Source organism: Sebastes umbrosus, chromosome 6 (assembly GCF_015220745.1).
Source record: "Sebastes umbrosus isolate fSebUmb1 chromosome 6, fSebUmb1.pri, whole genome shotgun sequence".
NCBI lineage: Eukaryota > Metazoa > Chordata > Actinopteri > Perciformes > Sebastidae > Sebastes > Sebastes umbrosus.
Window position 1 is genome coordinate 5,641,798 of NC_051274.1, and position 17,149 is coordinate 5,658,946.

Consider the following 17,149-nt stretch of genomic DNA (forward strand, 5'->3'; position numbering starts at 1 on the left):
TCTGTTAATAACATCTCTTAGATATTGCCTGACTTTTGCTGCTTCACTTAATGAATCTTTCCAATGTCTGCAACAGCTAAAATGAACAGAATTTAAACTCACTAATGATTAGACCGTTAGTTCTGTGCAAAACTGTTACAACTATTAAGCAAACAATGAGCTCCTGGATGAAAGCCCTGTGTTTGTTGGACCCATCCACCTCCCCTCCTGTGTCTCTTTTGCTCTTTAAACTACGTCACCACAGCACATTCTCTGAGCATTTAATATTAACGCGAAGGGTTCACATTGTAGTCAATGGAAAGCCCGGTGCGTCTCCTGCGGCTGCTAAAGAGTGCGTCGGTATCGAACGCCGACGACCGTGAACAAAGCGTCGGTATTTGACGCCCTGGGAATGAGAACAGGCGGGTTTTTCTGGTGTTAAAATGGCATTAAATTTGGTGAAGAGGGCATGATGACTTTGTTGGGACTCGAAACTCAAGTTTAGGACTTGGGACTTAACTTGGGACTTGCCTGTCTTGACCTGGGATTTGAGTGCAAAGATTTGATATTTACTTGTAACTTGCAAAACAACAACTAGGTCCCACCTCTGTCTGCATCCTGCTGCTCCACCTCAGTAAAATCTGAATTTGATTAGATTTAAAAGCATGTAAAGTTACACCTGAATTCCCAAAGTGATGACCTACATTTCGACCTCCGCCAACAAAGTATTGTATTTCCACTGGCTCAGCAGAAGACCAACCATTGATCATTGCGTAAAAACACAGACGGGAGAATATTGCAATTAAGCACAATATGGAAAGACAGCACTTTAAACAAGGTGAAATACCTGCAGTGCTCCTGTGTTCATTCATTGATTCCAGCACATAATTTGCAGAAGAAAAGGCTGGATGAAACACGAAGTAGCTTTGTTGCAACTCCAAATGAGTTAAAAACACAGCTTTATAAAAAAAGATGGGCTTAAGTTAGTCTTTTGTCTATATGCAAAGATTCATATATGAAAGGATATTAATTTCCATTTGTCCTTCCAGTTTTCTTTGTCAACTGAATTCTGAAATGAAATGAGGATGGTCTTTATGAAACTACATGCTAATTTTATTAAATGATAAGACGTGCCTTTTCAGCAGGGATTTCATATGCATAATTGTATAATTTAGTATTATTACTATTATACTAGTACAAAGGCAAATTATAAATGTGTACATCAGATGGCAGAGCTTTACAAAGGTCCTCTGTAATGGCTGACTCAAGAAAGCAATGCAAAATGCCATGCAAGTACACATTAATTACAACTAAATGTCATGTTATTACATTTACCTTGATGAAAAATTGACCTTCAGTGCTAATTTCAATTAAGAGATTGTCTTTGCAGATAGATATACCACGACTTTAATTAATTTAGACAAGGAGACATGCTTTAATTTAATAGATAGCACATGATGAACCTGGTGGTAATTCTGCTAGCTGCTGTACAGACTGTAAAGATGGGAGATATCTGCCTGCATAGTTATGGATGCATGCACTGTATGTAGGTATTTAGGGCCCATGTTAGTATGCATATAGTCCTATGCGTAGTAGCTCTATTACCCAAGCTGACATTCTGATGTTTCAAGATGATTCATTTTAAAAAGGGAATCCTGAGCAAACTCCAACCGTTCCATCCAATAAAGACTGTGTGATACAGTTTAAAAGATCTGGAAAAATCAGTAAAGTAAATGGATCATGAGCTGCAATTGTTTTGTCAAACTATTTCAGACCTAACTGGAACTACCACAGAAGCGGTTTTGAGTACTTTGCCAGGTGTTTATATTTCTGCGGACAGATTTAGTCACAGTGGTAGCATCGCAACCAAGCAAGATGCAGTTCCCAAACTTTACAGGTACAATATGCCCCTAGCCCAATTTGGCATCGCGGCTGGTGTGATCTCTTTGCAAGATGATCTCTAGTTTAGTCTGCGACAGAGCAAAACATGAAAACAAGACTCAGTCAAAACTGAGTACATGGCTGGACCGTGTGTGTCCGTGTGACCGTATGGTCAGTCTGTGAATTTATGGCTAAATTGTTGCACAAATAGTCAGTGGTCATGTCTGTAATTTTAAATCCAGTGGTACATGTCCACCAGGTCCGGCGAGGACACTAAGGGACACGCTGCTCCAGTCAACTGGTCGTTCAAGCGGTGAACTTTCTCTTATTCCGTCTAAACAATCCACCAAAATCTACTTCAGAAAACATTTTAAGCAGGAAATAGGCGATGCCACTGCTGAATCTCATTTCATTTTAGAACTAGATCGCCTAGTTTGACAGCTTGGTCCAAGTTTCATGAGCCGGATGAGTCCTGCTGGACGGGTTCCTTTGCATAAAGCGCTGTTCCTCGCCTTTCCATTTTGAAAGAGCAACGGCCAATGGGGACCCTCCAACACTCGGCTGACCAATCGTGTAACTTCATCAGTCACTCACTCAGTGACAAACTTTTGCGTTTGTAAGGCTGACCCTCTGCAGTCCAGCCAAAAAGTGAAAAAAATGGTTTACAACTTTCTGAAACCACCGCACACTATACAACTGTGAACATCCACATAAACTAAATTTTTTCATGATGGTTGTAAAACGCATACAAAAATGTTGAATAGTGCAAATTTCTTAACACAATACAAGCTGTCAGACTGCAAATCCGTAAAACAGAGAGCCAGGTGGAATACCACTAGAAAGCTCAACCTACTCTACACATTCATAGGTCATCCCCTGTAGCCTGGCAACCCTCTGCTGGACAGCTTAACGTGAGCAAAACATCTGTCAAGGTGGCCTTCCAATCAATTTTCCCATCACATCTCCTTAATCACATAATCCGGGCTCTGATAAGTGCCGATTAGCAGCGAAAACTCCCCTAATAGGCCAGTCTGAATCCATACACGAGACAGACGTCTGCAGGAGTGTGCAGTGCATACAGACACCCAAGGATAGACAACACACCTAGACCTGAACACAAACACACACACAGAGTAAATCTGCTGTTGGCTGGGCGGCGGTACCCTAAGGGACCCGAGGCTCATAAATGGGGTAAAGCGTGAAGCAGACCCTCGAGGGATCCCATTAAGTCAACACACATACGCTGCATTTTGCCATTTTTCCCCAACGATCAGCAATTTCAGTGTGATCCCCCCAGTCACTGGCAATCTAAAAGTGCTGCCACTCATCAGATCAGAGCGCGAGCGGGGCTTCCCTCAGGATACCGAGTGGAGGGTTCATGAGTTCTGCATGTACGGCTTGCCCTCTGCTCTGCCAGTCCATCCAGAAGCTTCAGGGAGGGCTTACAAAGTGCACTGTATCTCTCTGCTGATTGCTTTAACATTAGGTATTTACTATCTCTTTCCCCTTAGGGACAACACTATCGCTGGGACTGGCTGATGGTCACCAAATTTTCTGACAGTTTTTCATTTTTCATGGACTCAGGGTCACACTAAACTTCAGCCTATTTCAGCCGGCCTGATATTTTTGGAAATAATTCATTAAAAATATAATATACAAGAATTAACTAAAAAACACCGTAGGTTGGTGTGTGTTTCTGCAGAGACCCTGCACCCCTCTGACTGTATTTTCTCTTTTCTTTTTCTTTTCCTTTACTTGGGACGTTTCTGGGCGTCTGCAAACAGCCTTTGGCCCCACCTGGGGATGTAACCCCCGACCAATAACAGCGCACAGGGTGTGCAGCCTGTTCAGGTGGTCAAATGCCGCGGCTTTGTCACACCCCATGGCTTCTGATACCGACTCACAAGTCCCCCTTTACTCTGTCAGATACAAAGCAGCCGTATTTCACGGATGAGAACGGGTTGAGTTACTGTATGTGCATGTGTTTCAGTGATCCCCCTGCTCCTCTCTGTGCTGTGAGTGCAGCTATGATTGGTGTGTATCTGTAGTTTGACGAGAGCAGCGCTGAGGCACAGCCAGCAGACAGGAAGACTGCATTCATTCAGAATCCGGCAACTCGGCACCTTCCCGCAGGGTAATGCAGAGTTAGTTGTGTGTTTTAGAATGTAACCGCCATGGAATAATCAGAAAATAACGTTTTATTTCTTGAATTTACTGCTTTGTTCTCACTAACGCCGCTCCCTCTCTTCATTCAGTCTATAGCTCACTTGACTTTGCTGCTCTCTCTCTCTCTCGTTGAGCTGTGGAGATGTGGCCAACTTTGAATGCCGTGTTTTCACAAACAGGAACTGACAATGGTTACATATTATAGAGAGACAAAGTCCCCAGTGCACCACCATGGGACCTTTTCCCGGAAAAACTGTAGTCAACGATGAGAGACAGATATTTTTTTTATCCCGTTTGAATTGCACCATGAATCGCACAATCGTTTGTCAATTTAAAAAACAATTTTGCAAGTCAAGAAAGTCACAGTTTGTTGTAAAACTGTTGACATATCAGACTGTGAAAATACGTAATTAGAAAGACTACACACCCAAAAGTCGCATAAGTGACATCTCTCTCTTGCTTAAGCTACAATTACTGTATGATTCGTACTGGGATGTACTCACACCAGCAACAGGTCTCACTCGTTCTTTCTCTTCCTGGCTGATAAAAAGATCAGAGGCCTGTACTACGAAGCAAGTTCAACATACCCAGGGTATCTTCTCGTTATCTGGCTTTACTAACCTTAACAAACGAGAACCCGCTAAGCGGTCCTACGACGCTGGTTATCAACTCGGTAAATCCACCCAGGGTTTCTCCGTCTGGCTGTGAGCGCGTTCACATGAACGGGACAATGTTTGCAGCATTTGACCAATCACAAACAAGGACAAGTCTACTGACTTGAAGACAGACAGGCAGAGCGGCACATTTTACAAAGGAAGAGCAAACTATATTAGACAAATATGAAGAAGTTAAATACATAATCAGACTAATAGTAACACAGTTGAAGCTGCCAAATGCAGGAAGAACAGCTGGCAAAAGAAAAAACTCTTGATGTGTGAATGTGTGAATTAACAAACTCATTAATTTAACAGAATACTCAAAAGTCAGATATAGTCATCTAGATATAAATAAATTTAAGAAGTGTATTGGAAGAATGGATTACACTGCTATGCACTTTAAAAAATATATGGCGTTTGTGACTATTTCAACCTTCTTTCAGCTGCGCCCCCCCTCTCTGGCGGTGTGAAACGGACTCAAGAGCAAGTAAAAAAATAAATATAAAAACATAATTCAAAGCGGTAATCACCCACAGCACACAGCCAGCTGCCCTTCCTTCATCTGTCAATTTAAACTGTGTTGTTTTTAGATTATTTGGATTATGACTTAAACTTCTTCATATGTGTGTAATATTATCATACGATCCGCACAACGAGCTCTGATTGGTCAGTAGGAGGGTACTTTTATACGAGTTGATCTCTTATCTGGAACATAACCTGCTCCGGGTGCAGGTTAGCTGTTCGGCATCAGTTACCATGGCGATCTAGCCTGGTAAGAAGTGATCCACCTTCGTAGGACCGAAAACCCTAAAGGGTTAAACCTGAAGTTACCTCGCTAACAGCAAATCAGGTAAGATAAGGTTTCATTTGTGTGTGGAACATAGCTAAGTTATCTAGCTAGCTAGTGTTGGTGATGTATATTGTTTGAGACGAGAGATGTGGTTCACTGAGCGGTTTCACACAAAACTAAATGATATGACAAACTGTGACTTCCTTGACTTGCAAAATTACATTTTAAACATATGTGTGATTCATGGCGCAATTCAAAATATTTGTCTCACCTTTTACTACCATACATATTTTTTCCGAAATAAGGTCCCATGGGGTCCAATGGAAGGGGTGGGACTTTGCCTCTCTATACCATAGTAAACATATGCAGCAAATACAGTAGTTTGGTGTTTTTTTTTTTAAATTTTGCCCTGTTTAGCTGTATCACATTCAGTTTAGAAATTACTCATTAAAGGTCCCATATTGTAAAAAGTGAGATTTTCATGTCTTTTATATTATGAAGCAGGTTTAAGTGCTTTATAAATACTGTTAAACTATCAAAACGCTCAAAATACTGCAAAATACACACAGTCTGTATTTAGAAATTGTGCGTTTGAAACAAGCTGTTAGGATTTCTGTCCATTTGTGATGTCACAAATATACAATATTTAGACCATTACATGGTTTTAAACATAAACATTCTAAATGTGTCCTAGTTTATTTCCTGTTGCAGTGTATGTAAATGACATCACCTGACAGGAAGTAAAGATGGACCCAAACTGTTGCCTAGCAACACAATTCCGTTGAAATGCACTAAAATGGAGCGTTTCAGACAGAGGGTAAATACAGGTATATTCAGGCAGACAGTATGAGGAAAATAAAGTTGTTTTTTTTACATTACAGCATGTAAACATGTTCTAGTAGAAACACAAAATACAAGTATGAACCTGAACATGAGCACGATATGGGACCTTTAAAAAAAGAATTAAGATCTAATCTACAGATACCTAACTTCACGACTAAAAACTTTACTTGAGAGTGTGGAAGGCAGCAAGGTAGACGCAGTCACTCATTACTCAACCCGCCCACCGCCTACAGACAATGTGTGTCCAATCTACGCGCAGACAAGCTGCTGTCCAAATTCATTATTTAATGGAGAGGTTATGGTCGTAGCTTCAAAGACGCTGTGTATGAGCCGGTAAGAGGCGTGGGCGATTGGAGGGGCTTCACTTCAAAACTGTGTAAAGGTCTTCCAACTCTTCAGGATGTGATTTAAAAGTCAGTCAGAAATCCAAGTCAGGGTATGCTGCAGTAACCATCGGATCAGCCTCTGGCCAGAATTATTGAAACCTCTCCCAGAAAAGTATAACAAAGGAACACATTAAAAATTCAGTGGTGGAGAAACATTTCTTTACACTGGAGTTTAGTTGTGTAAAGGTGTATGGTTAAAAAAGAAAGAAAAATGCACAGTAGGTTCTCCAAAGACAGGGTATTTAGTGTTGATGAAGAAAAATACACCGACAAATTGCTCATCACAAATCAAATTTAGTTATTGTGAACGGTACAATTTGAAACCAAACAACTGTTCACACAAAATAAACAGCTAGGTCCTCGAAAATAAAATGAGAAACAGAATTGATCTTCAGCAAATGCTGCATTCTGCATAAAACGGGCATCACCGCCAGCTCAAATCCATGATGCCAGTGAGAGATAATGCTAAAAAATGTCTTTAAAAAAAAAAAAAACAGTGTAGCAAATAACTGACAACAGGCAAGGGACAAAAGTTCATTCCAGGCAGGCAGTGCTTCCCTTTATCCTTCGAGTCTTGGAGGGAACTGATCTTAAAACTCAGTCATCTTCTTGTGTGTGTCAGCCTTCCTGTGTTCTCGCTGGATGGACAGCTCCTGGGCTTTCTGTTGGGCCAGCAGCCGGCGGGCCGCTGACAGCTTCTCTTCCAGCTGCTTCACTATGGCGGCGTCCCTTTGCACACACAAATAACAAATAGATTAGGAGGTGGGGAGAGGTTTTAGCTGCACTTTCGAGAAGAAGCTGGCTGCGGAAACAAGTGTCTAACCTCGAAATCTTTACACCTTATTTACATTTTTACACAACACCCACAAGCCATCTTGACGGGAGCTTCAACTAGTGTTCTCATATTTTAATATACATTATAGCTGTGAATTTAGGTATGTATATGTATGTATGTGATTGCTAATGTTGGTGCCTTCAAATGGGGTCGTGTTTACCGTCTTCACGAGAAGAGTCCATATGAACGCCCCTCCCACCCCTTCTTGTGGTATTCACAACCTCTTAAGAGGAAAGTTTCTAAAAGCTCAGAGTTCACGAGTTGTGACGTGTTTGTTGACGTCAGAAATGGACTTTGCCTCTCTATAATATGTAGCCGTTGTTGATTCCTGTTTGTAAACACACGGCATTCAAAGTTGGCCACACCTCCACAGCTCAAAGAGAGAGAGAGAGCAGTGATGGTCAAGCGAGCTATAGAGTGAATGAAGAGAGGGAGCGGCATTAGTGAGAACAAAGCAGCCAATCAGAGAAATAAAACGTCAGAAAAGGCCATGGAAGTTCATTTTTCGGTACATAATAAGTGAATATATTGTAATTTTAGTCGTATATTGTAATTCTTCGTAATTTTACATGTCAAATTTTACGAAATGTTTATATTCCTAACGGCCTCATCCTTTTCCTCTGTCATTATGCCTTTGCATTTCCTGCATTACGTTACCCCCTTACTAGCTTGCTAAATTGTTAGCCTCTTTGGCTTCTAGATGCCGAGAGTAACAATAATATTGCCGTATCACTTCCCATGTTGTAAACACAAGCTCACAAGTTTCATTTGAAGGCACCATGTGTCCGTCATAGATATAAAACAGTAGATGTTCTAATGACCTGCCGTTCCAAGATGGAACCATATGGCGGCCATCTTACCTGGGTCTAGTTTTAAACTTGCTGTAATTGGAATCTACGGTGAAAGAGGCTTATGGGTTGTCTTCATAATCCTTATATTTTTCTACCAATACACCAATTCTGTTTTTTTATTCCAAATAATGGATGTAAGACAACTGTGTCTGTCTAAAATGAACCAAAAAGAACTAAGATTTTGGTAGAATTTTGATTATTATACCTCCAAGAGAACAAATTATGCTTTCAATCATGAAGATAATCTCATAATTGTGCATTTATATCACAGAAAGGATTTTATTTTTTCAATTTTGCCTGAACCTAATCTGTAAAAACTGTCTTTGGTATTCTGATGGCTAATATACTACATTCAGCAATATCTTTTATGTACAAATCTTAAATAGATTCAGTACTTGATTGACATGGAATCAGCTGCTTAGCAGTCAAATGTTAGCATAATAACTGTTATAACGTTTACGTTACTAAACGTTATCTGTGAGATAAATTAGCGAAGCGAACATTAAAACAATATTTGTCGGATATGATTTATCTGCAATGCTGCTGAGAGCTAGCAATCAGCAATAACTAATTCACTAACTTTTTGCAGCTTTAGTTGACCCATAAGTAAAAAATAAATCCCTCATCTACTCTATAATGACGTTTGGAAAGAAAGGGTGTAAGAAAATATTGAATATCGCGATATTATGGTTTGTGATACTGTATAGATTCTGAAAAACACTATTGATTTTTAAAATGAATGGTTTATATGCAAAGATTAACTCAAGTCAATACTTTCATTATTACCTCCGCCAAGACCGAAGGCCTAGGAAGAGGTTATGTTTTCACCGGCATTGGTTTGTTGGTTTGTCCGTTTGAAGGATAACTCCAAAAGTCTGCGATGGATTTGAATGAAATTATTTGGAGAGGTGAGGTGTGGCACAATGAACAATCCATTAGATTTCGATGGTGATCCGGATCATGATCCGGCTTCGGGAATTTCTTTTAATAACTCCGGTCAGCCTGTGCATTAACGGCAGCGACGTACATGAAACCTGCATTGGCGGAGATCTGCGCTCTCCGAGTGCACTTCTAGTTCCATTTGCAAAGATATGCACCCTCTCAGTGTATGAGCCCTCTTTAAGTAGTGCTATGATGTTGGACGTTACAGTGTCTGTAATAAATGCAAATGCAGAACCCACTGTTCTGATTGCATTCAAAAAGTAACTTCTTTTAACTCAGATTTTGTGCATATGGCCGTGTGTTCTTTATACTATGACAGTTTTCCTCAAATTAGATTTTAAAAAATCACAAGATATCGCCTGACTGAATTGCAATATATCGCTATATATTGAATCATAACCCCTGTATCATGATACGTACTGTATCACCAGATTCTTGCCAATACACAGCCTTAGTGGAAAGTGATGCCAGCCCTCTCTGGTGTCTTTGGTCCTTTTGGTAAAGCAGTTAGGTGCTGAACAACTGATAACCAGTTGCTGCACAGGTGGCAATTGTAATCAATACCCAGGTAAGATGGGGGACGTAGTTATGACGTAATGTCGCATCTACTGTTTTATATCTATGGCGTCTGTAGTCTCCAAGGAGAAAGATTCATTGGGTCCATTCCATCTTGGTTCAGTTCCCAGCCTTCACAAAAGTCAGATTAGATTTATAGACGTATAAAGTCAACACTGACCTGCCCGTCTGTCTGCTCAGTGACTCAGTCAGTTTCTGGATCTCCCTCTCAGTCTGGGACACCCTCTCAGCAGCCTGGAACACCTTCACATTCAGAGTCCTCTTGGTGCTTTTCCCTCCCCTGTAAGCCTCCACCCCTGTCGCTGCTGATGGCGCAGCAGCAGCAGCACCCCCCACGGCAGGATCGGTGCTCTTGCCTCCCAGCTTGTGGTTGAGAAAGTCAAAAACGTTTTTGCGCCCTCCGGTGGCGATCCGGGGCTTTCTGCGTCTCTTCGGGCGGCCTGTTTGTGCGCCGTCTTTGGCGCCCTTGCTCCGGGTGCGTCTCGGGGTGAGCTCGGCACACTGGTCCAGAGACTTACCTTTGGGTAGGACCACGGCCATGACTGGCTCTACTCGACCCTCCTGTGTCTTTCCTAAGCCTGAGAAGACAAAAGCGAACGAGTGAGGAAGAGGAACATGTTTACTTAAAGGGATAGTTCAGGTGTTTTGAAGTGGGGTTGTATGAGGTCTTTATCCATAGTCAGCCTATTATCTACAGTAGATGGCGGTCGGCACGCCCCCAGTTTGGAGAAACAGACAGGAGTTCCAGCACGGGAGAAAAGCAATACAGTGCTGTGTATGGGGCCAGCAACAAAACATATTTTAGCCACCTAAAAGAAAGACCCATCTAAAAAATCAATATCAGTTTAAGTGCACGCTAAATTTAGAATATTTTCACAGCTTTATCTTGCCGTCAGACAGCCCTTTGCGACGGGGAACTGAACTGAAAGTGAAACTTTAATTGCATATTAATCGCACATTTTTATCTGTTCAAAATGTACCTTAAAGGGAGATTTGTCAAGTATATATTGGGCCAATATGCTTACTTTATGGAAATGTATGTACAGTATATATTTTTTTTTTTTTTTACTGGAAATCAATTAACAACACAAAACAATGACAAATATTGTCCAGAAACCCTCACAGGTACTGCATTTAGCATAAAAAATATTCTCAAGTCTTAACATGGCAAGCTCAAGCCCAACAGGCAACAACTTGACTATGACTTGCCCCAAACTAGATATAATTATAATAAAGTGGGCCTGTCTGTAAAGCGCAAACTCGAGGGGTACCCATAGAACCGATTTTCATTCACATATCTTGAGGTCAGAGGTCAAGGGACCCCTTTGAAAATGGCCATGCCAGTTTTTCCTCGCCAAAATTTAGCTCAAGTTATTATTATTGGAGCGTTATTGAACCTCCTTTGGAACAAGCTAGTATGACATGGTTGGTACCAATGGATTCCTTATGTTTTCTAGTTTCATATGATACCAGTATCTTCACTCTAGCTTTAAACTCTGAGATTGCTACAACCTAAAAATCACAAGTTGTGTAAATGCCTTAAAGAAATTAGCTGCGTTAACACGAATACGCGCTAACGCGTTATTATCGCTATTATTATTATATTGACAGCCCTAAAAAAAATCAATATCCGTTTAAGTGTACGCTGTATTGCCGTCAGACAGCCCTTTCCTTCCCCTTTCCGACGGGGAACTGAACTGAAAGTGAGACTTATCTACAGTATGCTCTCTTCGAAGCCACAAGACTACATTACCAAAAACAGTATAATTACGTTTCACTTTCAGTTCAGTTCCTCGTCAGAAAATATTCTAAATATGGCGTACACTTAAACTGATATATAGACTCTCTGAAGTGGGTCTTTTTCTGGTGGCTAAAATACGTTTTGCTGCTGCCCCCGTCCACAGCAGTACATTGCTTTGCTCCCGTGCTAGTACTCCTGTCTGTTTCTCCAAACTGGAGGCGTGCTGACCGTCATCTACTGTAGGTAATAACACTGACTGTGGATAAATACCTCATACAACCCCACTTCAAAACACCTGAACTATCCCTCTAACAGGTGAGTGCAAAAGGAATGTGCACAACACAAATGCCTTGCAACACAATACACACTCTTTTTAAACATACATATTAAAGCCAGAGTTATACTTTTAGGTACATTTGACACGGTGTGCTTTTTAAATGACTCTTGTTGCCCTCTAGTGTCTTGTCAACCTATGGCACCCACCTTGTTACTTAAATGAAATGACTGATATTTTTACTGTATCTTTTGGGATCCATTGATTGGAAGTTTGTGCTTTGAATCATACTTGTATATCCATCCATATCAATGTCCTTTTTATTATTGGGATGGGTAGGATGTCCCGGCATATATGAATGTGATTAGACAATGATGACATCACTCGGCTAAAGGGAGCTGTGATTCCAGTGTGTGAGTACTCCTTGTATTGCAATATTATTGATTTTTTTTGTCATTAAGGCGCAGCTGGCAGCCACAGCGCAGAGCCCAGGGATCGACCGACTCAAATTCTGAGGCCAATGCTTTGGTCAAGGGCATGGACGGAAGGACTCGGTAAATCTAGCATCCATGTGTTTTGGGGTAGGAGATGACAATACAACTGAGGCACTATGTTGGTTGTAAAGCTTTAGCATGCATGTGACAAAGAGGATAGAAACAGGAGTGCAGTGAACTCAAATTATGTATAAAAAAAAAAAAAAAAAAAACTTAAGTAAGCCACAAATGACTGATTTGATCAGGACAGGCTGTTATGACTTACCTTTCCCATATTCGTAGCCCATTTTCAGCATTAGCTTGGATCCGATGCCTCTGGTATGTGCCTCCCAGCCACCAAAATTTGCGCTGCTTATCATTTCTGAGTCCATAACTGTTGGGTAACAAGTGAAAATCAAATTAAAAACTGTCGGTTACAACTTTCAATCAAATTCAAATGTGAATGAATGGAATAAAAGGTCATTAACTGAAGGAGGCTTATAATTTGCTTCCACAGTTCTATGAAAACACACCCAAGTGACATTTTATTGTGTATAAGTGATTTTTAAGACTAGCTCAAGTTTTGATTGACGGGAATGGCAACACATATCCATCCATAGATACCTTTTGCGAAAGCCACATCATCTCCATATCCAGCGTCGTCCAGGTCGGAGTCAGAGGAGAGCGGGTCGTCTTCTCTCAAAGGCGGGATAATGCTGTCGGCCTCGACCACAACATCTCTCAGCAGCACTGAGTCAAACTTCACCGTGTAGAAACCGCCATCAATTTCTACATTTAGAGAAAACAATCATGTAAGCAAAACATTCAAACTAACTGGAAACATTTCATCTACCATTCAGGGTTCCTACACATACTTTTCCAGACTCAAATTTCCACTCTTCTCGGTATTTCAGACCAAATTTGACTTCATGACTCAGGGAGGATGTTATGACAAGATTTTACACAAAATTTGCATCCAGCTCTCTTTTTCCCATTTAAAATAATTAACCAACCAGGCTTTGTATTTGGATTCGTTAAGCCAGCCCTCAGAAAACTTGTATTTACTCGTTGTGGCCACAGACCTACACAGAAAGCTGGACGCGTTCCACTGTCAAACATCTTGCACTTCTAGTGCTCTAGGCAAGAAACAATTATGCCGCCCCTCTATTAACAACAGGGACAGACTGGGACAGAAATGCATCCTGGAACTTTCAGATGGAGAGGCCTTTAATGTGCGAGCCAAAACATTTTGGGCAGTAATTTTATACTAATAGAGCTTTTGTGGTATAATGAGAATCTGATGATACTGAAGACCTTCAAGACACTTCAAACTGGATTACACCTCCTCAGTTTGTATAAGCACGTCGCCACTGCACTGAATCACAACAAGACTGGCCAGGCAAGCTGAGGTGAGCTGTAACACTAGTCACAGTTCATCACGTTCACGATGTAAATGACTGAGCCAATCAGATTTCAACAAAAACGGCACAGTCTGACAGGCAGCATTCTGCTCTGTACTGTCTGCCTGCAGTTACTGCTATTGGTTACTTTTTATTGTAATATTATTGTTGTTATTTTGCTTATATTTGCTCACATTTCGCCGCCAAAGTGCCACCCTAGGCAATTGCCTAGTTCGCCTATATGGACGTGCCGGCCCTGGCTGTGACGTACAGATGTAGAGGCAGCTCTGCGTAGGAGTGTGCGTTCAGTCAAACAACATAGACTACTTCTTGCCTCGCTTTTGACGACATCGTGCTCGCTCTGGCCCGCTCTCTCTCACACAGTAGTGAACATTTTAGCTGCACTGGCTGCTCCAAATGCCATGAAAAACACTTGGTTGCTTGTATGATCAATTCATTTTTAGAAATTCTGAATTTTAAATTTTAGAAAACAGAATAGGGGCAACAGTCTGGAAACAGAAATGTTTTTCCATATTCTCTTTTCTTTGTTCCATACTTATCCAGACCTGGAAATTACTCAAATTAAATTCCATAGTTTCCCATTCTGCATAGGAACCCTGACCATTGTCTTGGTTGTTTTTGTTACATTGTGCAATGGTATTCAGATTACTTGCTGAAGATTTTCAAGAAAATCTATTACATTTTTTGACAAGGTCACACAATGTATAGTTCACTTTAAAATAGAGTACATTGTCAAAAACTGGCCCTGTCATCGTTGAAATACCTTTGATTTTGGCCGGGTACCAGATGCCGTCCTCGTGTCGAGCCAAGCAGGACGAGCCTTCTTCAAGATTACTGAGGTCAAACTCGAGGAACTCTCTGAGTTCCGACACATACACCACTTCACCGTGAGAAAACCTTCAATAAAAGGGACAGAGAGACAGAACTGAGATCCAAGTGGATTTGACAGTAAATAATTGAGGGATTCAACTAAAATGGCCTATTGAAGCTCATACTGTACTAGAAAACACACCCATGGCAATGTATTCTTGTCAGAGCTAAACAACATTTAGACAGTCACGGGTTACCAAAAAATTAGGGATGCACTGATACCGATACCGGATCGGATATCGGGCGATACTGACTCAAATAGCTGGATCGGATATCGGTGACGATGAGGCCGATCTATTCAATTCAATTCTATGTTGATGTACTAATTACATTATAAACTGTTTTTTTAACTTCTTTTACGATTTTGGCCAATTTGTTGCTGCGTTTAAAAGGTTTACACTTAATTTGGCAATTCCATTATTAGATAAAAGGTGCAAAGAAAACAACATTTCACAGCACTCTTTTGACTGTTTTCTGTAGCTATGGTCAGCCTGCATCATGTGGACAATGGGTGACACTTGCTGGACAATATCTGCTATTACAAAGAAAGCAGATATGGGCAAGTGACTTTAATACAAACAGGTGCAAGTGTAAAAATACAAAACAAAACAGTGGATCTTTACCTGCAACTATCCAGGAAGCGACATTTATCCTCCAGGTAGAATGGACAGGGTTTCATAGACTTCTGGGTGGGGTAGACGTAGAACACTCTTACTTGTGCCTCTTCTCCGTCTGACGGTTCTGCTCCCACCACCATGGCATTGTGATACTCCAGTGTCCCCCATGTTGTCCGGTAGGGTGCTCTTACTTTGGTACCACTGAGTGCATCTTCTTCTTCTTCTTCCTCCTCTTCCTCTTCATCGCCACCATACTCTTCCCCACCTTCCTCCCCATTGTCCCTCTCTCTTGTGTCAGAGCTACTACCTGACGAATCCCCGAGTGTCGAGTAGAAAGCAGCAAACTCACCGTCCAGACTGCCGTTTTCACCGTTTGTGTCAGCAGCTGCTGCCTCTGAGGTGCTCGCCTGTAGTCCTAGACTGTCCTCGAGGCTGGCCAAGAGATTACTCTTTTTGACAGACACCAGGCTGGACTCTGTGAGCTCTATCAGCTGACAAAGGTCCTCTTTCAGTTGGAGCAGGTCTGACTGCTGGGAAGGGTCCAGGCCAGCTGACAGGGCTGTCTCCACCTGCTGCAACTGGGCACCATAGGTACTGATGGCCGCCTCAAGGGTTTCTTCATCCATGCTGACACTTGGCACAGGGCAGGGCAGGAAGGGACAGCATTAAGCCTCCAAAACACCTGAGGAGAAAAGAAGATGGTTGATTTTAAAGTGGAATCAAATAAAGAGATCTCAGCAGAATGAGTAGATGGACCGATTGACCTGCACTGCTGCAGAATGACCTTCTTCAAGATTCAAGATGTTTATTGTCACGCCGGTTATACAGGTAAAATGGTGTGAAATACCTTTTGCTGGGAAGCTCCATTAAAATAATAAGTTATATTACATTTACATTACAATTATAAAATGAAATACTTTGTACAAGGGCATATTAAGAACATATACATTAAGAACATATACAGTATATACAGTATAAGATATATTTTAGTGTGTCTTCTTCCTCATAACACGAGAATACAATTTATCTTAACTTAAACTTCAGTTTAAGTATATGCAATTTGTCCTTTCTAATGCCGTTTTGAGTAATAATTTAGTGGCTATTTATTTATAATAAGGACACAGTGAATTGGCAGACTGAGTGTGAAAGGACACAGAAAAAGAGAAGATGACTGTTATGAAATAATGTGACCACTGAACCAAAGCTAACGGTTTATGCTTTTTACTGTCATAATAACTCACGTTACTTCGCACACTAACAGCATGTTATGGAAGCTTTCCCGTAAGATTCATAAAGCTCCCGGATCTCATTAGGTACCACACATTTAGCCCAGAGATCTAACACAGCTCTGTATGGCTAACCAGCTTTATATCAGAGCTAGTTTGAGCTACATGTTAGCCGTCTTTCAGCTAACTTTAACAGCTGATTATAACAACACCAGCATTACCTTCGTGATTAGCCGAGCTGTGTGACGTCCACTGCACCGATGGGAAACATGACAGCCATGAAAAGAGGTGCTATGTTAATAAATTAAGTAAATCAAATAGAGCTAAACTCCCACAGTGGAGCAGCAGAGTAACAACATCAACCGGTCCGGCATCAAGCTAGCAGAGGAGCATGAACCGGAAGTGAACCCGCGGTGGCTTTTCTTTCAAAATAAAACAAATGTCTTTAGACATTAGACATTTCTGACAGCTAACTACTGACATTACAAAGTAAATGCAAATTCAGTTCGATAATGCCTCATTGATATGACAAGATTCACACATTTCTACGACGAAAGCATTGCTAATTACAGTTTTAAAGGTTTTCCTTTTTCAAGAGCTCTTTTATTTTGAACGTAAATCG

At 41.1% G+C, this 17,149-nt stretch overlaps 1 protein-coding gene across 1 annotated transcript; it reads right to left on the bottom strand.

The window, feature by feature from the left end:
- Window positions 1-6,979: 6,979 nt before the first annotated feature.
- Window positions 6,980-16,901, bottom strand: zgpat (zinc finger, CCCH-type with G patch domain). Its single transcript, XM_037771958.1, has 7 exons — window positions 16,749-16,901; window positions 15,308-15,983; window positions 14,578-14,711; window positions 13,018-13,182; window positions 12,680-12,787; window positions 10,066-10,483; window positions 6,980-7,430 (listed from the first exon to the last, which is right to left on the bottom strand). Exons 2-7 carry the CDS (start codon window positions 15,925-15,927, stop codon window positions 7,292-7,294), a joined length of 1,584 nt encoding a protein of 527 aa, XP_037627886.1. The 5' UTR covers window positions 15,928-15,983; window positions 16,749-16,901; the 3' UTR covers window positions 6,980-7,291.
- Between the last annotated feature and the right edge of the window lie 248 nt (window positions 16,902-17,149).